The sequence below is a fragment of the Rhamphochromis sp. 'chilingali' genome (assembly GCF_963969265.1).
Source record: "Rhamphochromis sp. 'chilingali' genome assembly, chromosome: 9".
NCBI classification, from domain to species: domain Eukaryota; kingdom Metazoa; phylum Chordata; class Actinopteri; order Cichliformes; family Cichlidae; genus Rhamphochromis; species Rhamphochromis sp. 'chilingali'.
This window is the reverse complement of record NC_137936.1, coordinates 14,812,167-14,837,075: the sequence shown is the minus strand read 5'-3', so window position 1 is coordinate 14,837,075 and position 24,909 is coordinate 14,812,167. Positions and strand designations below refer to the sequence as shown.

Below are 24,909 nucleotides of genomic sequence, written 5' to 3'. Positions count from 1 at the left end.
CATCTCCATATTTAACACAGAAACAAGCCAATGCCCTTGTGAGATGGCTGTCAGTTAATTATAAAACTCTCCTCAGTAAAGAGAGAGAAAAACGCTCCAAATGCAACTCTTAACTCTCCCCCTACTGATATTAGGAGGCGTCAGGGGAAATTTTCACATTTTCCCCCTTTTCGGGATGAAATTAATGTGACAGAAAGAAAGGCTCATTGCACAGCAGCTAGATAGAGGGATGGCAGGGAGGAGGGTGAGAGGAGGGCAGCAGGGAGAGCCAGGGCACGGAGAAGATGGTTTGGGGGGTGGGGGTGGCATGGGATGAGTGAGAGTGCAGGAAGAGGGGAGGAGAGACGAGAAAAAGAGGGAGAGCAGGGGGCGGAGGGGGGGGAGATAGAGAGATGGGCGTGCATGCTAATTTTATCATTCTGCTGATAAACTTTTCCTCCAGTAATCCTCCAGCTGGGACGTGAGAACAGATAGGAGACAGGGATAGGCTCGGGAAGCCTTGGTTTTTATTAAACAGTCATCAGAAATAGAACCCTCTATTCTATTCTATTCTATTCAGTCCAGCTTTCATTCCCTGTTCAGCATGGTCTGGTGCATAAATGAATAAGGGGTTGAAGTAAGGGGTGGACAGGGTTGTTGTTGGGGTGGGTGGTGTTTAAATATACCCCCCAACACCACCACCACAACCACCACACTCCTAACCCCCTCCACTGCTAGCCATCACTTCACTAAATGTCCGTCTGCTCCTCCTCGCATCTGTTTATTTTCCTCCAATTTGCCCCTCTAACACACATGCACACAGAGGCACACACATGCATTTGCTCCATGTCCTCTGGAATCAATAGCCAATCAAAGCAATCATTGCCTTTATAGTCTGTCTAACAGACAAAAGCAATCGCACACATGCTTGCTACACACTCACACACATCCGCGGCCATGCACCGACCCCAGATTACACACTCCATCTCACTTCTAGTTTAACAAGGCCCATTGAGGATTATAGATACATAATGCCATGTGTACAGATTAGGTGTGACAATAAACTACTGACAGCCAAAGTAAGCCCTGCCTTCTGTATGGCTATGTGCAGGAGTGTGTGCGTGTGCCCACTAATACTGTACTGGCATGCATGAATAAACATGATGTGTAACAGGGCTGAATTGGAATGACGTCTCAGCAGAGAGAAATAGAGATAGTGTGTGTATGTGTGTTTGTGCGTATGCGTAAGAGTGATCAGTTACAGAGCAGATGAGGAGGAGACCTCAGTTCCCGCATCGCATCATTCTGCCAGAAGGCTTTTATGCTTGCTCCCAGAGTCACCCTGTGCTACAGACAAATGTGCGGGTGGCACTTAAACACCCTCACAGACAGACATGCACACACAAACTGCGCCAAGAGTGTTTGTGTGACTCTTACTGTTGGCTTCAGTGTCGTCACTCTTGGGAGGGGTGTGTCCAGTGTAGCCAACAGCAATCCTGACCATTCGCTCTGGATTTCTTATCTTCTTCAGTCCTACAAAAAGAGAAAAAGAAGAAGAAGAAAAAAAAAACAGGGACATATTTAGGAGACACTTCAGGCTTTGGTTTCCTTGGCAGTCGTACACCTCACCTCAATCTTTCTCCTCTAAAGCCCAGAAACAAAACTCCAAGTGATATGCATGTGGGCTGATCCATTTTCTGATCCACTAACTTGCATCCATCGTGTCCCCTGATCAATTGGCCACAGAAGATACACTGCCTCTGTGTGTGTGACTAACTTGTTCCCAGCTTTAGTTTCTCTTCACTCTCATCATTTCTCTGTTTCCCTGACCACTGTTGCTATGATACAAAGTAGACCAACCAGCACAGAGGGAGATGGTCTTCCAGGCTATATGGTGGATGTTGTTCTGATGCCCACTGGTGCCATCCACATCTACAAGGCAGGGGGAAGAGTGGAAGGCTGTCTCCTGCCTTCGTCGCCACAATTCATTTGGCTTTCATTCAGCAAGGCTCAGACTTTTAAATCATTATACCCAGACTACACGCAACACTGAAGGGGCAATGGATAAAACTCCAACACACTGTGAATCTGTTTGCGTGAGTAGGTATGGTATAGTATGGGCAGGGGGGAAGGTTTAATATTTATGTGGTACACTGCCTGCTGATCTGCCCATGGGCCTTTTGTCTCATCAACAGTTCTAGTCTTTTCACGCAACGGGACTCTCAACCCACGGCCTTCCTTTCGCCTTTGGCAACACTCTGCATGCTTGCTTGCACGCATGGATGTATGTATATGCGTGCCTGACTTTAAGTGCTGTACACACGATGTACTGCAGAAATGCATGACGGTAGTTCAAGTGTTGCCAAAAATTGCCCCTTTGAGAAATCTTGCTCAGTGTTGCTCCCTAGTGGAGAGAGTGCTGAAAGCTCTCGCTGACAATTTTACTACAGCTTTGATTATTTAACCCCCCCCCAAAAAAAGAGTTTTCCATTAATTAATTAATTAATTTTAATTGCTAAGGAACTGTGGTGTCTGTAGCAAGGGTTCTCAAACTTTTTGAGGCGAGGGAGAAGATATTCTCAGGACTGCCTCACAAAAACTAAAAACAATTTAGATGGTTTAGGTGTAACATCACTTTTCAGAGCAAGCTGATAATGAAAGGTATGCAACAGCAAGAACTGTCTATTAGACACTGAGAGAAATGACTGGTTTCATGACAGATTGACAGGATGTGTCATAGCCATATCAGGGTTTATATTGGGCCAACACAAAGGGAGGGAGTAATGTACACAATATGCTTGTTTTGTTGGCATAAATGGTCCCCCATCTGTGTATATATATATCCACTTTTTAATGAAACAACACAATTTTATGATCTACTATAAATTAATTTGGGACACCTGAGGGGGACAGACCCCGTTTAGAGAGCCATTGATCATTTACAACACAGTCTGCTGCTAAGTTTGCTGCCCTCTTTTGTAAATTTAACCCTTCGTGGCATCAGCAGTGCTTTAAAGACACAAAACGAAAGAGGCGCTGTGAACAGAGTAACAACCAGGGGGTATTTATAAAGAAATGTCAAACACCACGAGTAAAGAACTCACAAGTTGACACAGAGATAACATTGCAACCCTTAAATAATTCATGAATGAATAAATAGTAGTCTCAATGAAATGGTGACTGTGTGTGAGAGATGATAACGACCTCAAGAGTTTACTTAAGGGAGTAAAAACACAAACAAACAACGACCACAAATGGGGGGGGGGGGGGGGGGGGCTGGAATCATTATGACCTAAAACTGACACACATACACACCAACCCCTCCCAAACCTATATGCAGCCAAATTCTCACCTTCAGCGCCTTAGCATCCATAAGGACACATTAACACTGAAGGGACAAAACACACACACACACACCGAAACACACACCGATTGTGATTAAATAAATACACAGCTGGTCGAGGAGGTTGCGTGCCTGTCAGGAAAGAAATTAGCAATTCAGTGGTCTACTTTATGCTTAAAGAGAGACACGGACACACACACGCACACACACACACACACACACACACACACAGAGCAGCATCTGAATTCCTTCAGCGTGAACCACTCTTCTCTTTTCCTCTCATCCTCCATCCCCTTAATGCTAAATGCTTAAAAAGCATTCATAAGCCAGCTACTCGAGGGGGAAACGCTGGCAAGCATCGGACGGTGAAAAACTACCGTATCCCGAATCAGCCAGAGCCCACCGACAGGACAACTCTCCTCCTGTTATTTATTTGCTTTCGGTTAACCGTGCTCCACACAGTCGCTGGTTCAGCACCAGCCTCGGTGTTTTCGGGACGGGCTAAAGGAGAGGGAAAGCCCCGCCGCTATCTCTGCCCTCCTCTATCCCTCCGTCCCTTCCTAGCCTCGCATGAAACCCGAAGAGCGGGACTCCGGCACCTTAAATAAAAACCGTTATTTCTCTCTTACCTTCCGGCTTGTTTTCGGCAGCCATTTCCCCTCCGCCGCGCGCCTCATCCCTCCTCCTCCTCCTCTTCCTCCTCCTCCTCGACTCGACCTAGTGGTAGTGGGAGGGGGGGGTGGTGATGGTGGTGGTGCCGGTGAGGGAGGTGGGGGGGAGGACCACGCGCGTGCACAAGGAGGACAGCTCAAGGAGGGGGGCGGGGCTGAGAAGAAGGGGTGGGGAGGGTGAGCCTGCCGCGTTCAGCGCGGCTATTGGTCCAAACAGAGAGGACTGACAGCGGGGATCCGTGATGGTGACTCGCGGAATTCACCATCCCTCCGCTTGTTCCCCTTGACCACGCCCCCTCCTCGCCGTTCACGCGCACTCTTTCTCTCTCTCTCTCCCTCTTACCCCTCTCACGTCACTGAACGACGTCTGTATTCGAGGACACCTTGACAGCCTCCCACAGCATCATCATCATGCTCATCATCATCTTCTCTCCCTCACACACACACGCGCACACACACACTCGCACGCGCACAACAGGCCTACACACATATACGTTACGCGCGCACAGAAACTCTCGCTAGCGAGCGCGCGCTCATTTCTTCACACGCAAACCCAGTGGACTGTTGAGAAAATGCGATGTAAGGTCGCGTCTCGCCATAAATTATGAACCCCTCTTGAATCTAAATGAAAAGAACTGCCTGAAAGAGAGTTTTTTGACGCGCGTGGGCTGCCGGGTGCTGTCATTCGCCGTGGTGCTGAAGCTCGCGGTGCTGAAAGGACAGCTCCACACGCGCCTACACAGAGCTGCGTGCACTCACTACCTGCTTTCTTTGAGCCATGTTATTAAATGGGAGCCATGGCAGGTCAGATGAAAACTTGTGGGGTGGAAGGGAAAAAAAACATGCCCTCCTCCATACTCGTCCTCCTGCTCAGCGTGCGGGATGAAATGTCGCTGCTGATATCTTTGCGTAAAGTTTAGTTTATAACGAGCCTATCACAATATCCTCACTGACAGGCTATTTATAATTCTGCCGTTTTATGCGATGCTATCCTTTTCTAAATAGTAGGGCTTAACTGGGATCATTATGTTCTCGTTTCCAGCCCACACTGTCACTCTGTGCCTCGGGGTAGAATATCGCCTTTGCACCAAAGCCTTGTGTTTGACAGAGACAATCCTCTCCACAGACACGCTTCACGGAAAACAGAGGTTTTGAATGGTTCGTCCTCGGCTACGTGTGCTTTGCGCAGCCTCGGGGTGCAGAGACACACTAGGTACTCGAGATCAGCGGAATTCAGAGATGGTGAACGACAACGACAAACGTGTAGCGGTGTAATAAGAAAGAAAGCAAATGTTTAATGTTGCATTTATGTTATTTATGTCAGGGTGGAGCTCACTGTTCATACCAACACAGTATGGCACTTTCTATTCAGCCAAAGATGAGATTACTTTTTAACCAAAAATATATAGTACTTCAAGAGTACTGGATACATGAGTAATCACTGGCACTTGTCCAGTGTTATGGTGAAGAACAGGGGTGTCAAACATATGGCCTGGGGCCTGGAAGCGGCCCACTAGAGGGTCCAATTGGCCCACTGGATGACTTTGCAAAGTGTGATCAAGTCATTATTAACTCAATGTGTTTTTTTCTTTCATGAGAGATTTATATTGTTCCTGGTGTGATGCCAGCGTTATTATACAAGAGTGAAAATGTACAGAAAATAACAAATGTTAGATCCCGGTAGGTTGTTTGGATCATAAAGACATAAAACACTCACAAAAAACTTTTATTTCCCCACAAAAACTCCACATGTGGAGGTTTTGTGAGTTTATAGCCTCACTATGATCTTTAAATTGTAATGCACATGCAATGACGGTGTAATGACCATGTCAGACGTACTTTTCTTAAGAAATTTCAGACTTTTCACCTTTTTTGTAAAGCAATGGCTGGTTAAATGCGACTTTTAGAAAGAAATGTTTTCAAAGTGTTTTGTAGAGAAATTAACTGGGGTGTTTGTTTTTTCATATGTTATTATGCAAAGGTTTTGGTAGTCCCAGCCTACTTAAGATCAAACTGGGCTGACATGAAGTAAAATGAATTTGTCAGCCCTGGTTTAGAGAGTGAATCACATGATGGTCTTAGGTTTTTTTCATGTAATATCACCTGCTTCATGTTAATATATACTCACTTATTAACATGAGCTAATCCAGGGGGTAAATGTTTTATATATGTTTTAATTGGTGTGTGGAAGTGTATACGCACTTCTATAAATGAGATGAGAAATAGGTTATCCCATATTTGGGAAATTCTTTCATTGCAACAGTTGAAATTCACAGGGCAAGAGGCGGGGTACAGCCAGAACAGGTAGCCAGTCTGTTACATGGCCAGTTGATCAATAATAATAATAATAATAATGATGATAATAATAATAATAATAATAATAATAATAATAATAATAATAATAATAATGTGTGGTCTTTCTGGAAGCTGAATAATTCGGTTAAGGATGTTGCTCTGTTGCCTGTCTAGTGAGTGGTGCAGAGGGTGGTTAAGGTTTTTCTGTGATTTTAGCTTCAAAAATATTCCGGGTTGCAGACAATAACAGAGCCAGCTTTCCTAAACAATTATACAGTCTATCCGTGTCACCAGCTCTGATGCTTCTCATCCCGCAGCAGCACGCTGTGCTCACCACAACTGAGTGAGAAAAAACTCCAAGATTTTGCTGCACACATTGAAGGATCTCAGCTTCCTTAGCAAAACAGAGCCTGAACAGTCTGTGTTGACTTTCCATTTGAGCTTTTTGTCAATGCAGGTGCCCAGGTACTTGTACTCCTCCACATTAACATCCTGTCCCACACGGGTCGTGTAACTGTCTGTTTCCTTCTTAAATTGATCACCATCTCTCTTCTGAGCTATTAACATTCAGAAACAGAGGATTCCTGTTAGACCACTCTACAAAACCGTCCACTAGCGCTCTGCAAACCTCGTCCTGCCCATCACTAATACATCCAACCACTGCAGAACTGTCAGAGTATTTCTGTAGGTGGCATGACCTGGAGTTGTGCTGAGAGTCTGAGGTGTACAAGGTGAACAGGAATGAAGACAGCACTGTCCCCTGTGGAGCTCCTGTACCGCATATCACCTGATCTCAAAGAGCACTGCACATTTTCACATACTGCAGCTGGTCTTTTTGGTTGTCAGTAATTCATGAGTTGTTGAATGTGTGCATTTACTGACATTTCCTGTAGTTTCTTTCTCAGCAGCAGCGGCTGAATCATGTTATATGCACTATGGAAATCAAAGAGGGTGATCTTCACCATGTCGCTCTCTGTAGTATATAGATGACTGCAGATTTAATCTGTATTCAAACTGCAGAGGGTCAAGAGATGTCTTCACCCATGTCTTAGTTGGCAACTAGCCTGTAGTCATTGAGCTCTGAGGGTATCAACAGTGATTTGGTTGTAAAATCTGATTCTGGTCTTTTATCTAAGGATAAATGTAGTGGAGTACATAGTACTCAGTTCTCCTTCTAAATATAGTGTAGAAATATAAGGCTGCAAAATGAAATGTCCAAGGAAAGGAAGTAGTAGACTCAAAGAGGCTATTATTAGCGATGCACAGATTGTGAAATGTTTAAATTACTAGAAGGCCAAGAACCAATGCCAGTAACAAGATTTTATTTACTTATTTGTTTATTTATTTATTATTTCTTCCACTGTACTTCTTTTTAGATAGTACATAATTTGTTAAACACCCCGAAATCTGTCATAGCCAATCACAGTTGAGTGTTTGGCGCACATTCAAATTGAAGGATGACAAAAAAAAAGTCATAAACTGACAACATACATTTTATAAAAAGCCCTTTTCTCCTTGTATGTATACAGCCAGCAGAGGACGACAGAAAGACAGCAGCTCCTCCTGTGACTGACCAATGAGCTCCCAGAACACTGAACGAGTGGGCGGGACCGAACCGGACCAAACGCAAACATGGCGGCTCCCTTAGATGATGATATTGAGTCTAACAATCAGGACTTCTATTCACTGCTCAACGTTAGGAAAGAGGTAAGGTTAGCTTCGTGTTTATCAGTGATGTCCGACGTCAGCGGACTTTTTGCTGTGACCTCTGTGTTGGGTTTTAATGAGAAAGCCTTCTGCAGCCCGTGTGCTCTCATCCTCCAACCGAATAACGCTTCTCTCAGTCGGCACCATCGTCGTTAGAGGTTGAGACCGGTCGAACACCGGCAGGCTGTCTATCTACTTTACATGGAAGTAGGCGCTGGCAGAAATGCTACGATCGTCTTGAAGAACATCCTCTGAAATCTGAGTTTTCCTAAAAACTGGGGCGAATATGAGCTGTGTGGATTGTAGTTGCTCATCTAAGTAACATTAGATAGCATTAGGTACACAGGGGCAGACTCCTTAGCTTAACGCGTAGTGCATTATTACGCTTTTTGTTAATGGCTTTTTAATGTAAACGCCTGCTGACTGTTTTTCACTCTTGAATTTGGACGCACTAATGCAGCAGTGGTGTTTCAGCTCTCAATTAACTGATTAGTCAGTTAATTGATTGAACAGACATTAATTCAGGAGGCTGTGGCAATTATTTTCAGGCAAAAATACCCAACAGTTGCTGTTTTAATCAGTTTAATTAGTCAGCCATTCTCAGGGGTGACTCTTGTCCTGTCTCCTGCCACAGGCCACAGCTGAGGAGCTAAAGGCATCATATCGGAGGCTATGTATGCTCTACCATCCAGACAAACACAGAGACCCAGAGCTGAAAAGACAAGCTGAGCAACTTTTCAACCAGGTTCACCAAGCTTATGAAGGTGAGGAATCTCATAGTTGTAAGGCATTTAGTAGGTATAGTTGAACTTGTGAAATGAATTGTCTGTCTTCGGGATCTGCTTTCCCTCTGCTCAGTGCTGAGTGATGCTCATTCCAGAGCTATCTATGACATCTTTGGGAAGAAAGGGCTGGAGGTGGAAGGCTGGGAGGTATGTTTCCAAACATAATCTACTTTTCTTGCATTTGAGTGGTTTTTCGCTGCTATGTGCTGTGTCTGCGTCACCTGCACTTTGTGATTCTGTGTAGGTGGTGGAGAGGAAGAGGACACCGGCAGAAATTCGAGAGGAATATGAAAGGCTACAGAGAGAGAGAGAGGAGAGGAGACTGCAGCAAAGAACAAACCCTAAGGTTTGCAGCATCATAACAGCACGAAACAGCCCTGTTTCCACGTTCATTGCATTATGTCTCCCACTCTTTTCCTTTTTTCTTAATTAATCCTGTCAATCTGTTTGTCACGGCATCATTATTCAGGGCACCATCAGCGTTGGTGTGGATGCAACGGACCTGTTTGACCGCTATGATGAAGACTTTGAAGAGATGCCAGGAGGAGGCTTTCCTCATATTGAAATCAACAAGATGCATATTTCTCAGTCTATAGAGGTACAACAAACATTCACTTAGCCATTACCGTCCACCCACGTGCTAGCCTGAGCCAAGATCACATCGGTATTCTGTGCTGTCTGTCTTTTTGCAGGCTCCTTTGACGAACTCTGACACAGCAGTGCTGTCTGGTTCGCTCTCCACGCATAATGGGAACGGAGGAGGAAACATTAACATGACCGTGCGCAGGGTTATGTCAGCCAAGGGCTGGGGGGAGGTACGCACAAGCAGACACATTTACAGAGAGAAGCACATTAACGTTTTGTTTTAATGAGTAGGAACTTGTCCATCCATCTCATTATACCTCTGAGGAAGTCTGTGTGTCTATCCAGGTGTTTGGGCACATTGTCTCAGGAATGCTTTAAAGGAATTTTTTAAAAATGTAGCACAGATGTCCACCTGGATTTGAGGAGAATCTGGGTAGAATGTGGTGGCCAATGATCAAGGTCATTGTGACCTTAAATACATGCACCTTTAAGCTGAAGTGATTGTACAGATCTTCCTTGGTTGAAGACCAAATGGAAACTTTGATGTAACTTGCACTTTAACTAGTTGGGAATCATACACCTGCAAGCTGGTAATTCTTGCAGACATGATGTATGTAATGCGTAAGGCGGTAGGTTCAGTTTTTGTAGCCTTCTACAATCTCTTCTTTCCGTGCACTTGCATCTGCATTTGTTGCAGGTGGAGTTTGGTGCGGGAGACATACTGGGACCTCTTATTGGGTTAAAGGTGTTTCGCAATGTCACACCACGGTGGTAAGACCCAACTTTTTGTCAATAATGCGTCAAACTGCAAAACTGCATTCTCCTTTCATATCTCCTTTCTGTATAATTTTTTTTTTTCTGTTCAGTTTCATGACAGCCCAGTGCGGTTTACAGTTCTCACCTCGAGGTTTGCGACCGAGTTGTTCTCTGATGACAGCGCGGCACCTGGATCAGAACACCATGGGTTATCTTCAGTGGCGCTGGGGGCCCAACAGCGCCATGACTACCAGCCTTGTCCGAGACACCAAGAGCAGCCACTTTACTCTAGCTCTGCAGGTACATTCAAAGATAAGCATGCACACAAAGGCTGCAGCAGTACTACGTCATTACTTTTATTAATTTGATCATTTTTTTCCTTATTATTTCTATTCTTTATTGCTGTTCTCCTGGCTTTCCAACCTGCATTGTCCAGCTGGGCGTGCCACACTCCTACCTGATGATGAGCTACCAGTACAAGTTCCAGGATGAAGACCAGACCAAAGTTAAAGGATCTGTGAAGTATGTGTGTAAAAAGTGTCCTATACTTGCAAAAAATAGTTTGCTGATATTGTGTTTGGGGTCATTGCCCAGTTGCATGTTTATGCTGTGTTTGGTTTTATTCAAACATACAATGAAAGTTATAGAAATATAATTTTACTTTTTCTTCTTGTTAGCATATTCAATATCATAACAATAGCTTATTCACAGAGCTAATACAGATTAAGACATGATCTGTAGTTGTTGCATTAATGGAGACATTATTTTAAAAGGTAATGTAACATTTAAAATATGCTGTTTTCTCACAACAGTGATCACCACTTATAGTAGCTCTAAAAGTCCAATTGTGGCCATGCTATTCTCTTTACTAGCTGCCTAGTTTCATTTATCTCCCTGTTCACTTTTGTATCCCCGTGTTTCTAGGACAGGCTGGTTTGGCACTGTGGTAGAATATGGAGCAGAGAGAAAGATCAGCCGACACAGTATACTGTCAGCCACTGTCAGCATTGGGGTCCCGCAGGGAGTTACACTCAAGATCAAGTACGGGCCATCTACAGTGTGGTCTCACTCTACTGTGTGTCTTTGCCTCACTGCATGATTATCTTATAAGAGTGTGCTTACATTTGGGCTTATGTAGGCTGGCACGTGCAAATCAAACATACCTGTTCCCAGTCCATCTGACTGATCAACTGCTGCCCAGCGCCGTCTTCTATGCCACTGTGGGACCTCTGCTGGTCTACATGGCCGTCCACAGGCTGATCGTTATCCCGTACACACAAGCACAGAAAGAACAGTGAGTAAATGTCCTCTGCCTCAAACAGCATCTCACATTGTCCCAGCAGAAGAAACTCTTGGTTCCAGGCTTGTTCTCAAAAACTCGTAAATAAGAAAAGATAATTTTCTATTAATCATCACCTGGTTCTCCTCTACTTTTCTGTATTTGATCTATGTTTTTTTTTTACATTTAATGAATAGCATGATGGCCAAACTTTACACATCAGATAAAGGTGATCAACTCTGCTGTAGGGGGGAAAAAAGAGCAGCATTTCTATTGCGGGTGTTGTTAATACTAGAGGGATTTCTTTCATGCTTACACTGTCATCACAGACGCCTCCAATGTGAATCCCAGCGGGTGATTGTTGTCTGTCTCTGTGCCTCTCAGAGAGCTGGAGCTGCAGAGGAAGAGCTCTGCCACAGACATCGCCAAGAAGAAGCAGGAGGCAGAGTCTGCTGTGAGTACTCGCATGCTGAAACACAGTTCTTTATTGTGTGTGGGGGATAATTGATCATTGTTTCTGAGTTCAACTCTCCTCATTATGAACTCATGACTGAATCTCGCCAGAAAAGCTCGCTACAATCCTATCCTGATTTTGCTCTCTTTCTAACCCCCCTCTCCCCTCCTGCCTTCCCTATTTATTTTTCTCCCTCGGCTCCTCTGCAGGTTCTGCTGATGCAGGAGTCTGTGAGGAGAATCATAGAAGCAGAAGAATCCAAGATGGGTGAGAGTATATACACACACACGCACACACAATAAAATCATTGCACAGTGTGGAAAAACTGATATTTCTTTAAGTTTGTATCCACTCAAAACTTGGTAAGAATCCATATATTTGAAACACATGTCAAAGTAGCTGTCACACTACATAATGCACTGTAACTTTAGATCCTGTCTGTCTGACTCCCATAACGTCATTGCTGTGAAGCCAATCATGATGGACGTATATTACCTTTTAGGCTTGATCATCCTGAATGCTTGGTATGGGACGTTTGTGTCAGACACCAGCCAGAAGCAGGAGAAAGCCAAAGTCATCGATGTGACCGTGCCTCTACAGTGCCTCGTCAAAGACTCCAAACTCATCCTCACTGAGGCCTCTAAGGTGCGTCAAACCAAACGAAAGTTTCTTTCCGCATCTGATGTACATCTGCATGCATTTCTTTTAAACTGTTTCTCTGTGTGCAGTCAGGGTTGCCCGGTTTCTACGACCCTTGTGTAGGCGAAGAGAAGAGTCTAAAATTACTCTACCAGTTCAGGGGTGTCTTGCACCAAGTCATCTCTGCAGACACAGAGTCGCTACGGATACCCAAGCAATGTTAGTATGCGAGACTATTAAGAGTAACATTATTTACCATAGTATTCAACAGCACAGCATCTGCTTGCATCAGTGTTCAGATTACTAGTGTGTTTTTGTCTCATCAGCTCACAGAATTGAGTCCGAGTCCTAGAGGGCAGCGCTGTCGGAGTACGGCGAGGCAAACGGACTGTGTGAACAGAAGAACCCAAGAATGGAGGGGGTCACATCGAAAATAAGCTGGCCTCTCTCCTCTGGCCTTCTTCTGTTGTGACGTTAGCAAATCCGATAGTTCCTCCACTCATGTTTTCCTGTGGGCCAGCAGAATTCAGTCAGCACTGACAAGGTGTTGCCCTTTGTGTCCCCACACCTGAGAGAGCTGCTCAAATACCTGCCTTCTGCAGGGGAGAAGACCCTACAACCCTACAGACCTACAACATAGATTTATATATGCACTACACAAGAGGGCCTGACACTCCCTAAATGATGAGCTAAAAGTGGGGGCTCTACTTTACCCCATATCATTGTAGTCTTTGTCCTATATGTGTATCACATTGATAGTTTTGATCTAATATTGGTATGGCATAGTCATTGCAATAATTCATGTAAATGTTTCTGGTCGCAGATCACGTCTCACTAACCCCGAGGCTAGCCACGACTGAGGAATGACTAAACTCGAGTTTTTTTTTGGTTTTTTTTTAATTTCTCATCATCCGCTCAAAAAAAAATCATCCTAATTTATTTATGATTTTAGTGCCGCTATCTGCTGCTCACTGCGGTGCCGGTCGGCAGGTGTTAACTGGTGCTCTGAACTTGTATCTGTGAAGGCTGAGATGTAGAAGAAAGGGGAGGGCTTGCTCGGGGAGGGAACGCGGCAGTTGCCCTTTAATGGTAGAGTTCCAACTGAAGAGAGGGAGAGAAGCTCAAATTCCACATATTGATTTTTAATATCTATTCTAGACTGCAATTTAAAGGCAGAAATTCAGCTTGGATTTGATTTGCGTCAGTGTTTATTGATTGACTGTGTAGCTGCAGCCAAAACAGAATTTTCTATAAGGACTTTAAATACAGTGAAGGTTATAGTTTGTACTTCTCTGATGTATATCTGGAACAAATCCAGTGGTAGCAGTAAAATACTGGCATGGATTTGAAACATTTGGATTATTTTGTAATTGGTTGGATGCAAATTGGAGAAGATCAGCACTTTTGCCACATGTAGCTCATTTGCTGCTGATGTAATTTATTGAGCTTAACACGTTGGCTATGAAATCAAGCCCAGCTGCAGTCACAGATCAGATGATTCCCCCTTTACACTCCACAATTGCCATATCTGTAATAGGGCTGTGCATATGCAAGCCACTTTACAATCCACCTCTACCTTTCATGGTTTGTATTGATCTGAATTGATCATTCTTATACACTATATTGCCAAAAGTATTTGCTTGTCTGGCTTCACACACTTTTGAACAACCCGTTTTTAATCCACAGAATTTAATATGATGTCGGTCCACCCTTTGCAGCTATAACCGCTTCAACTCTTCTGGGAAGGCTTTCCACAAGGTTTAAGAGTGTGTTTATGGGAATTTGTACATTTGTGAGGTCAGACATGATGTTGGATGAAAAGGCCTGGCTCACAGTCTCCGCTCGAATTCATCCCAAGTGTTCCGTCAGGTTGAGGTCAGGACTCTGTGCAGGCCAGTCAAGTTCTTCCACACCAAACTTGCTCAACCGTGTCTTTATGGACCTTGCCCTCCCCTCCCCACACTGTTCCCACAGAGCCCTCCACCAAACTTTACACTTGGCTTGATGCAGTCAGACAAGTACTGTTTTCCTGGCAACTGCCAAACTCAGACTCGTCCAGTGGATTGCCACATATAGAAGCCTGATTCATCATTCCAGAGAACACGCCTCCACTGCTTTAGAGTCCAGTGGCAACATACTATACACCACTGCATCTGAAGGTTTGTATTGTACTTGGTGATGTAAGGTTTGGATGCAGTTGCTCTACCATGGAAACGCAATCTGTAAAGCTCTCTACACACTATTCTCTAGCTAATCTGAAGGTCGTGAAATTTGCAGATCTGTAGCGATTAACTCTGCGGAAAGTTGGCCGTCTCTGTGCACTACACACCTCAGCATCTACTGACCCTGATCTGTGATTTTTATGTAGCCTACCACTTTCTGGCCGAGTTACTGTCATTGCCAAATGCTTCCACTTTATTATAATAACAACTATGACAGTACCACGCTTGAATTCACTGAGCTTCTGAGAGCGACCTGTACTTTCACAAATGTTTGTAGAAGAAGTCTGTATGCCTAGGTGCTTGATTTTATACGCCTGTGGTCATGGAAGTGATTGGAACACCTAAATTCAATGATTTGAGTGGGTCAGTGAACACTTTTGGCAATATAGTTGTCAATAATATCTACTCTATTTTGTGTCGGGGTCCTTCTGCTGCTCTCTGAGGTGGAGAGACCGTAGAACAGAGGCACATGTTTCCATTGACTCTAGAGGTTTTGGGCAACTGAACCGTAGCCTCACCAAAACCACAAAGCTATATTGTCTAAATTAGGTGTTACAGTGTTTTAGTTTGTCATATTTTAATTTAATACTATTCTCCCTGATGCTTTCATTGAAAACAAATCAGACTCACACTCATTTTAAGCGACACGCCACTCTATAGTTGCAGAGGGCTTGTATTACTATCGTTTAGATGATAAAAATAATATTTTTCTCCCTTATTCACAAAGCGTCGCCACTGCAGGTAGCACCACAAAGTTAATTTGGCAGATTTTCACACCACCTCAATTCCTCGGGGAATTCCGACACATTCCCCAAGGGATTTGTCTTCTCTTAGGACTGAACCCGGGATCTTTTGCTTGCAAGGCGAATGTGTTCTGAAGCCACTTTATGTGGTCATACATGCACTAATTCTCCTTGGCTGTTATTTGCTCCTCTTAATGGTGAGGGAAAGGCAAAATATCCTATGATACACTTAACTGTTGAGAAATTGGTAGGTGATGTAGCATAAAAGTCCCAAAGATTTTAAGATTAGTTGCACCCTGCTCCTGTTTATTTTGGTGTATTGAAAGGGAGAGCTGTTATACTGCTCTTTGGTTGGGATTACTCTTTCAGCGTCCATTTTGCACTAATTGTTTGTAGTATTTGTCTTATGTTGTTTTAAGTGTGATATAAAGGTTTCTTGGTCAAGTCATCTGTCACCTCTGCTCTGGTGCCACCCTGAGGCCTGCAGAAAGAGTGCTCCCTGCTGTTACATTCCAACCCATCATCCAAACTGACTGGCCGTAGTATTTAAATGTTATGAATGGTTTCAGGAGCCCGTTTTTGTGTCCTGTAAAGACAATAAACATGATTAAAAGATGTTTGGCATTTGATTACACCCTCCAGAGTCACAGAATACACTGAAGTTTTATACCTCACCCCGCTAAAAAGAAAAAAAATCAAGTTAAAATGGTAACTCTTTATTTACAGTAGTTTACAATAGTTTCACAGAAACAGTGTGCACCACAGAACAAACGCTTTCTCAGTAAGAGGATAGAACAACCCAGGTTCAGATTAAACAAGCTGTATCACAATGAGCTTCCCCCCCCCCTCCAACATTAATTTACACTAATGTCTTTAAGACGCACACTCAAAATTATGAGCTTGTGTCTGAAGGAGTCTTCAGATTCTCTTCAAGACAAGCATGTCCTGAGAAACAGCAAAAGTGATTTTAGTTCTTCAAATGTCTTAAAAACATAACTTAGGCGACTGCTGGGTACAAACCAGTTAACCCACATTTGTAAATACCAGGAGAGTGCACAGATGAGTTTAATCGTTCAAACTCTTGGAAATTCTTGTTCTTTACACAAAAAACCCCCCAAACAAACATTCTTCGTCTGTTTTAGTCGTTCCCTGGTCAACTCTTTGATTCTGCATTATAAAACCCCATCACCGACAAGTATCCAAGAATCTGAGTCTAAAATCTGTCACTCTACAGTATGGCTTTTATGCATTTATTATATATATATATATATATATATATATATATATATATATATATATATATATATATATATATGTTCAGAAACACACAAGTCCCAACAGCAGATGGCACATGAATAACAAAGCTTAAAGTTCTTTTAATCCAAATGGGAGCAAGTTTTCCATCAATGGTACTCCACATAGAACCGAATACTGCAATGCAAAAGTTAACGGGAGGCGATTACTCACTGAGATCTGACCTTCTGCTCTGACCTTCCAGAGACAAACCACCACTACCATGGTACTAGGGGTGCACTGATTTGAAAATTCAGAATCAATACAGAATAAAAATCTGACTTCCATTTTTTTTTTATGTTTATTATTATTATTATTATTATTATTATTATTATTATTATTATTATTATTAAGCATTACTCACTTTGGGCCAGGATGACAAATGAATCGTTATAACAGGGGAAGAAGAAAAAAAAAAATCTGTATGCTACATGTCAGACGGCAAGTGTAGACAACAGCCCCGATTCTCACAACGTTGTGCAGAGTTAAAAGTGTAAAAACAACTCAACAGGGCCAACATGGGCCAGTACCGGTGTGTTGCTGACACATCAGTGCATCCCTACTTGATGCTTTGCAAAAGACTTGAAACCCCCTCCCCCCCCCCAAAAAACAAAAAAAACATGGAGATTGGTTCAGACAACTCATAGCAGCAGATGCATCGCCAACACCCTTATTTAAACGCTTGCGTGCATAATTTCAACCGGAAATCTTCATTGAAAACTGAAGATTTCTGGTCTGACACCATTCCAGTTACAGATACCTTTTTTTCACCTGTCAGTACTGCAAACAGGACTGTGGTTCCCTTCTATAAATATATTTGTCTCTGAAAACTTAGTCAAGCGCATCAAGTGGTTAACTAAAATCATACTGACCAGATATAACAGGATATACTGAAAACCTGACTTTTGTCATTTGCCCAATTTTTCTTTTTTTCTAAACTGTTATATAACAATTTCTTTATTAGGAACAAATGTGGTCAGCGAAGAACACTGTTTAAACACGTTGAGAAACAAAGTGTGAAAGCTTCTGTGTATGGCTGAGTAACGTGTTGATTCAGAGGAATACCAGTGTCTGGAAGACAAGATCTTGGTTCAGCTGTATGAGCTAATGGCCTCAATGATATTCTTGAAAATGTCTTAAACAAGAAAAGCAGAACAACAAACTGATGATGCAGATGCAGACTCTAGCCTCTTATCCTACATCTTTGTTCTATTCGATTATACCTCAGCTTAATACTATAGCACCATCTGAAGCAATTGACACCAGCCTCAACTTGTTTTCCTGTTTTAAATGGTTAATTATGTAACATCAATAGAGGCATCATAGAGAAATTAAATCCAGTTTAACCAGATCAGAAAGACACACCCGTCTCTGAAAGAAAGGTTAGGTGGATTTTTTTTTTTTTTTTTTTTTAAAGTGCAAACCATTTTTCCCACAAATCCCAGCATGCACCATAGTGGGTGGCAGTTGTGAGAATTCTCTCAATATGGCAGTTCAAAATGCTTCCAGTGTTCACGAGACACCAAGCCCCAAAAGTAGCGGTTTGTTGCTATGCTAATGTCATCTACAGACAGACATCCATTCAGTGATTGCCTTACACGCAGAGTCTGTAGGAAGCAGAAACAAACCTTAGTAAATCTAAAATAGCACTCAAATTGTTCTCAAATGGGATAAGGGCTCGGGATAGGTCCACTAAAATGTTTGTAGAAAATATGGGTTCATGGTTGAACCTTGAAGGAGAGAGACTGAAGGGTGCAAGACCTGAATCTGAGGAGGAGGGGCCAGTCCAGTAGAGGGTTAAAGTAGGAGCGGTACGGGTCAGAGTTCAGGATGTGGCCTGGGGTCAGTCCAGCATGTGTTTGCGTGGGCCTACACGCGAGCGGTGGGAACGTCGAGTGTCTGGAGGTCCGTGTGTCTCTCGGCAGCTTTGGCACACGTATGTCTCTGGCACGTGACTCTTGCGGATCTTAGCGCATGACAGGTGGATCCAGGTGTTGCACTTGTTACATTCGATCATGGCGCGTCCCGCGAAAGGCTTCATGCAGAAACATGTCACCAGGTCCCACGAGTCATCATCTGAAAAGAAAGGAGACAGAATACACTGAGCTTCCACTTTATTCATTCATCAGTTTTTTAAAAACATTTAAGCATTTCTGACCCCAAAATCTCTTACCAGAGTCTACCATTATATCCTCATCCTCCCCTGAGCCATCTTCGTCTCGGAACACCACCTGCTTTCCCTGGCGGAACACCGTTCTGTTTCCTGAAAAGCCCTCCACCTTCTGTATCTTTACCACCCCTTCCTCAAGGTCTCGTCCGTCCCAGTACCGACGCTCTTCCTTGGGTTCCTCTTTGCAAGGGGACGGGCTAGGCACGCACTGGGGGTGGAGGGGAATGCTGATGTCATCTTCTGGCTCTTCTTTGATTGTTCGGCCGCCAAAGGAAAGCGGGCACTGCAGCTCTGGGACTGCTAAGTGAGCCCCACGTTCTTCAACAGACTGATGCTCCCTCTCCTTCCTCCTCTTCTTCTTCTTCAGCTTGTCAGCTTTCCTGCGATCATCTGGATGCAGGGTAGTGATTGTGTGCTGCAGAGGAGAAAATTTAATATCCATTTGAAAATTATAACAAAACTTTTACCTGGTCAGATTATATAAGGTTGATGATGTGACATACAGTGGGGCAAAAAAAGTATTTAGTCAGCCACCGATTGTGCAACTTCCCCCACCTAAAATGATGACAGAGGTCAGTAATTTGCACCAGAGGTACACTTCAACTGTGAGAGACAGAATGTGAAAAAAAAAAATCCATGAATCCACATGGTAGGATTTGTAAAGAATTTATTCGTAAATCAGGGTGGAAAATAAGTATTTGGTCAATAACAAAAATACAACTCAATACTTTGTAACATAACTGTTAGGGAAAATGTTCTAAAACACTTCTTCAGTAAAGACTCAGAGAAGAGAAACACACAGAACTTCTTGCTAGCAAGGGCAGCCTCCACTCTAAGAGACTCCAGTGAGAGAACTGCCCCGGTCTTTATTTATACTCCATTGAGCGTATGTGTGTGTGTGTGTGTGTGTGTGTGTGTGTGTTGATCAAAGGGTCATATAACATGAAAGCACAAAAGGTACATCCTTGATCATAAAGAGGGTAGTCTCCCCCACCCTAGATGGCACGGTGAGGAAGTCCAGCAGTTAAAGCACTTAGACTAAAACAGACATAGCTACGTTAAAACAATAAAACAAGGTACGACCTCTCCCACGCTCCCAGGATGTGGGGGTGAACCAAGCCTGCTAAAAATCACACATCCTGTCACTACCAAATAACTACAAACAGCATCCTACCATAAGCAAACTTATATCACTAAAAGATTATACTGACTACTAAATACAATTTTCCATTGACAATAACCTTTGTTGGCAATAACAGAGGTCAAACGTTTACTATAGGTCTTTACCAGGTTTGCACACACAGTAGCTGGTATTTTGGCCCATTCCTCCATGCAGATCTCGAGAGCAGGGATGTTTTGGGGCTGTCGCCGAGCAACACGGACTTTCAACTCCCGCCACAGATTTTCTATGGGGTTGAGGTCTGGAGACTGGCTAGGCCACTCCAGGACTTTCAAATGCTTCTTACGGAGCCACTCCTTTGTTGCCCGGGCGGTGTGTTTTGGATCATTGTCATGTTGGAAGACCCAGCCTCGTTTCATCTTCAAAGTTCTCACTGATGGAAGGAGGTTTTGGCTCAAAATCTCACGATACATGGCCCCATTCATTCTGTCCTTAACACGGATCAGTCGTCCTGTCCCCTTGGCAGAAAAACAGCCCCATAGCATGATGTTTCCACCCCCATGCTTCACAGTAGGTATGGTGTTCTTGGGATGCAACTCAGTATTCTTCTTCCTCCAAACACGACGAGTTGAGTTTATACCAAAAAGTTCTACTTTGGTTTCATCTGACCACATGACATTCTCCCAATCCTCTGCTGTATCATCCATGTGCTCTCTGGCAAACTTCAGACGGGCCTGGACATGCACTGGCTTCAGCAGCGGAACACGTCTGGCACTGCGGGATTTGATTCCCTGCCGTTGTAGTGTGTTACTGATGGTGACCTTTGTTACTTTGGTCCCAGCTCTCTGCAGGTCATTCACCAGGTCCCCCCGTGTGGTTCTGGGATCTTTGCTCACCGTTCTCATGATCATTTTGACCCCACGGGATGAGATCTTGCGTGGAGCCCCAGATCGAGGGAGACTATCAGTGGTCTTGTATGTCTTCCATTTTCTGATGATTGCTCCCACAGTTGATTTTTTCACACCAAGCTGCTTGCCTATTGTAGATTCACTCTTCCCAGTCTGGTGCAGGTCTACAATACTTTTCCTGGTGTCCTTCGAAAGCTCTTTGGTCTTGGCCATGGCGGAGTTTGGAGTCTGACTGTTTGAGGCTGTGGACAGGTGTCTTTTATACAGATGATGAGTTCAAACAGGTGCCATTCATACAGGTAACGAGTGGGGGACAGAAAAGCTTCTTACAGAAGACGTTACAGGTCTGTGAGAGCCAGAGATTTTCCTTGTTTGAGGTGACCAAATACTTATTTTCCACCCTAATTTACGAATAAATTCTTTACAAATCCTACCATGTGGATTCATGGATTTTTTTTTTCACATTCTGTCTCTCACAGTGGAAGTGTACCTCTGGTGCAAATTACTGACCTCTGTCATCATTTTAAGTGGGGGAACTTGCACAATCGGTGGCTGACTAAATACTTTTTTGCCCCACTGTAAATCCGTCTTACATCTTTCTTGGCGTGGCTGGACAGAATGGATCCTGGCTGTGGACGCTTCCTGCTCCTATCCTGGGGGCCCTTCAGGGGGCGTTGGGGGCAGGAAGATGCTGGTCCTGGGGTCCAGCCATCACTGTCGGCTGTGCTGCCTGTACTGTTCGGGGGGCTTGAGCTACTGCGCAGTGGAGAGTCCTAAAATAATAAATGGAAGTGCAGGGGTTAATTCACTAACATAAGGAGATGAAGTAGGCTACTAACAGGTAAAAAATTAATACATTTGCAATCACATGACCATAAAAATAAATCCCTGAAAGGAAAGCGAACAAGTCATCTGTTGATGGTGAAGAAAAGGAAACTAAGTCATCCAACGTTAGTTATGATAAAAGAAACTTCACATAAACCAGAGAGAGGGATGTCACATTTTATTTTGGTTTTACAGAAAATAGCACTAAAAACAATGCTCTACTTTAGTTGCAGCAGTGGAGAATAACAGAACATTTGATGCTATCAAGGGTGTGTGTCACTTTACAGGAACATCTCTACCACCTGGTGCTTCTTATCTAGTCTGAATAAAAAAACCAAACAACAACAACAACAAACCCCCCCCCCATTGCGTAACGAAAGATACACTGTTATCAAAGGATGCAGCTCTACATCCTTTGATAACAGGACATGGCTTCCATGTTCTAGACAGTGGAGGAGCATGTGTTAAAAAACAAAAAACAAACAAACTGTAATTAGACTAAAATGAATGTTTTCAACAAGTTAAATGCATATAAATGTGAATGAATGACCAGCATGAACAAGGCTACTTTCCATACAACCGATTCAGTTAACCTAGTACATAGTAACATCATAGATGGCTGTATGTGTGAGAGAATAAAAAAAAAAAAAGATATATATAAAAAAAAAAACCGACAAGGGCAAAAGAGACCCATGTATTAAGCCAAGAGTCCATGTAAGTGCAAAAAGAAAAAAAGAAGATAAAGTTCTTAGTTGAGTATGTGTAAAACTAAAATAAACACAGGCAGAGAAACTATAAAGCCAAAAGAATCTGTTAAAGTAATCTCCCTGTCTGGCCATCTCCTTTTTGGTCCCCAAGATTAGCAGAAGACAATAAAGTCTCATGTCCGATTTAGCGAGTGAATAAAATTCAAGAAGATAATAATAATAAAAAAACAATAATGAGTGGCAGCAGTTGCATTAAGTCATATTATAACTGACAAATAGACCACAGGTTTAGATTACTTGAAGTTAATCCACAGTGGATATGCAAGATCATCTGTAACTGATCCAAATAATTTTGTCAAAGAGTAGCTCCGGTTTTAGAATAAAGCTCATGATTAAAACAGTCCCCCCCCCCCCACACACACACACACTCAGATAACCTCAGTGACAGGCTTTGGGTCTTGATTATTTATCATTTTTACAAACATTTTGATTCTGTGTAGATTTCACTTCTGCTGGTCAAGACTAAATATTTTCCTACTTTGTATGGTTGTTTGTTTACATGCGGAAATATAATGCAACTATGTATAACACAGGCGATGCTCCTGATTAAAACATTTAAGAGACACCGTTATAGCCCAACTAGACAGATGCTGATGTGAAGAAGAGTGCACAGCCACCGACCGCCTGGTTTTCTTACCTCTTGAGGGTATGGGATGTAACCGGCATATGCCAGAACAAAAGTGCAAAACTTGTTAAAATCCTCCACTGTCCTCCTCCTCCTGTACGGCGGACTGAAACCCTGAAACACAATCATGTTACTGAAGCATTAGCTGCAATAAACCTGCACTGCCAGATATGGCGTTGATATGAACGACGAGTGATCGCCACACATCCTCTATTGTACACGGTGGGAGAAACGGCGACTAACACAGGCAAAAGTTTGATTCACTACGCCCACGCACACACATATTTATCTATAGACATGAAAGTGAACCTTCCTGTCAACCCCCACCGACAAACCCAACTAAAAACGACAGCTAATGTTAGCTTGGTCGGCTAGCGGTAGACCGCAAATAACTCACTAGCTACTGCTAACCAGCTAGTGTCACTATAGTTCAATTAACGGACAAAACAACGAAGCCGCGCGGTAATACATATTACAGACTATCAAGGAATAACAAAGTGCAACAAAAGCATCATTGTCCGCCAGCTGTTACACTGCGAAAAATCCAGATGGCGTGAATATGATGGTTAGTCAGCTAGCTTTAATGTTAGCATGCTCCGTAATGATGATGGAATGTTTTATTCTCCATGAAGCATACAGTAAGGCTAACTCGCAGGTTTCGTGAAGTACCGTTTAAAGTGGCATTAATGACTCATTTTCATGCGACATGTAAAGTTTTATTTATAGAAAGCTGACAGCTTGTTCTAATACCGCGGGAATGTTTGGTGTGTATAACTTGTCAAATTTTTCCACTGGCTAATATTATATGTCAACATTAGCAGCAGCAAGCTAACTAATCAGCAGCTGCTAGTCACAGTGACAACCTCAAATAAGTTGACATTTGCTAACGTCGCTAGCCGTGACTGCAAACTACTCACTGTCAAACAATTATATAAAACACTCACCTCCGACTGAAATGCATGGGATGTCGATGGGTTTATGTCACCCATCTTTACCGAGTAGCCGACAACCTGACGGCTTTGGCGATAACCTGGCAGACTGTCGAAGCTGGCAATCCGATGGGACCGTAAACACTGAAGTTATTTAGCTTTTGCTTGCTAGACAGCTAACGGTAACGTTACCTATGCTAAAAGCTCGAAGCAACAGTGTTAACTCAGTTTGCCACAAGCAGCAACGATAACACTACTTGGACTCGCCTACAAACGCTAGTCCTATCCGCTCAAAGTTATAAAATGTAATCGCCGACTATCAGCAAACGTTACTATTGTATTTCCATCGAGCTGTCCGGCAATTTCTCCGTTTGATCCAGTTAACAGAGTGCTGAGGAGGGTGGGGGAACGGTACACTTCGGCTGTCACCAGCTGCCTGCCCCTTGCTGCTTCTTTTTCTTCTTCTACTCATTCAAAGTTATTTATTTAAGGGAACGACGTTGTGGATTGGCGCCATCTTTGGTCAGTAGTGTGAAGGGATAAAAGCAGGCCTGCTTTAAAGGTCTCCTACATTTTAACAAATTCTCTGCTTTGGAAAATATGCATGGAAACTCGAAGGCCCTAAACTAATCGATCAATACTGACAAACAGTTTCATAAAAGCGAGGCTTCATTATTTAGTGAGAAACATAACAGATAAAAGCTCAGGGGTCGATTCCAAATGCTGGACTTGCATTTCGATCTTTTCACTGGAACTGTCAGTATGTCGTCTACAGATATGTTGATGTAAGTAATGGGATGTCATCATTAGGGCC

At 43.3% G+C, this 24,909-nt stretch overlaps 3 protein-coding genes across 8 annotated transcripts in view; 1 reads left to right on the top strand and 2 right to left on the bottom strand.

Moving 5' to 3' along the window:
• LOC308402088 (calmodulin-binding transcription activator 1-like) overlaps positions 1-3,987 on the bottom strand; it is a 62,287-nt gene extending 58,300 nt beyond the window's left edge. For all 6 annotated transcript variants that reach the window (XM_080890690.1, XM_080890689.1, XM_080890693.1 and 3 more), the window contains exons 1-2: positions 3,952-3,987; positions 1,417-1,512 (exon numbers count right to left, since the gene is read on the bottom strand). In XM_080890690.1, the coding sequence (XP_080746816.1) occupies positions 1,417-1,512; positions 3,952-3,976 (121 nt within the window). In that variant the 5' untranslated portion in view covers positions 3,977-3,987. The remainder of the gene's footprint in view (positions 1-1,416; positions 1,513-3,951) is intronic.
• A 3,911-nt stretch (positions 3,988-7,898) lies between these two features.
• dnajc11b (DnaJ (Hsp40) homolog, subfamily C, member 11b) lies at positions 7,899-13,324 on the top strand. Its single transcript, XM_080891221.1, has 16 exons — positions 7,899-7,995; positions 8,630-8,759; positions 8,854-8,927; positions 9,025-9,126; positions 9,250-9,378; positions 9,473-9,595; positions 10,063-10,136; positions 10,232-10,421; positions 10,558-10,643; positions 11,046-11,162; positions 11,260-11,415; positions 11,785-11,854; positions 12,064-12,121; positions 12,357-12,499; positions 12,583-12,712; positions 12,820-13,324. Exons 1-16 carry the CDS (start codon positions 7,921-7,923, stop codon positions 12,843-12,845), a joined length of 1,683 nt encoding a protein of 560 aa, XP_080747347.1. The 5' UTR covers positions 7,899-7,920; the 3' UTR covers positions 12,846-13,324.
• Positions 13,325-16,718: 3,394 nt separating this feature from the next.
• phf13 (PHD finger protein 13) lies at positions 16,719-24,549 on the bottom strand. Its single transcript, XM_080891230.1, has 5 exons — positions 24,111-24,549; positions 23,179-23,280; positions 21,543-21,722; positions 18,925-19,336; positions 16,719-18,827 (listed from the first exon to the last, which is right to left on the bottom strand). Exons 1-5 carry the CDS (start codon positions 24,153-24,155, stop codon positions 18,595-18,597), a joined length of 972 nt encoding a protein of 323 aa, XP_080747356.1. The 5' UTR covers positions 24,156-24,549; the 3' UTR covers positions 16,719-18,594.
• Positions 24,550-24,909: the final 360 nt, after the last annotated feature.

Excerpts from the sequence above, each read along its gene's own strand:
- dnajc11b (XM_080891221.1), top strand. The coding sequence starts at position 7,921 with ATGGCGGCTCCCTTAGATGATGATATTGAGTCTAACAATCAGGACTTC. Across the intron at positions 7,996-8,629 it reads TGCTCAACGTTAGGAAAGAG|GCCACAGCTGAGGAGCTAAA; the intron begins GTAAGGTTAGCT and ends CTCCTGCCACAG. Across the intron at positions 8,760-8,853 it reads GGTTCACCAAGCTTATGAAG|TGCTGAGTGATGCTCATTCC; the intron begins GTGAGGAATCTC and ends CCCTCTGCTCAG.
- phf13 (XM_080891230.1), bottom strand. The coding sequence starts at position 24,155 with ATGGGTGACATAAACCCATCGACATCCCATGCATTTCAGTCGGAG. Across the intron at positions 19,337-21,542 it reads CCAGCCACGCCAAGAAAGAT|CACACAATCACTACCCTGCA; the intron begins GTAAGACGGATT and ends TCTCCTCTGCAG. Across the intron at positions 18,828-18,924 it reads GGATATAATGGTAGACTCTG|ATGATGACTCGTGGGACCTG; the intron begins GTAAGAGATTTT and ends CTTTCTTTTCAG.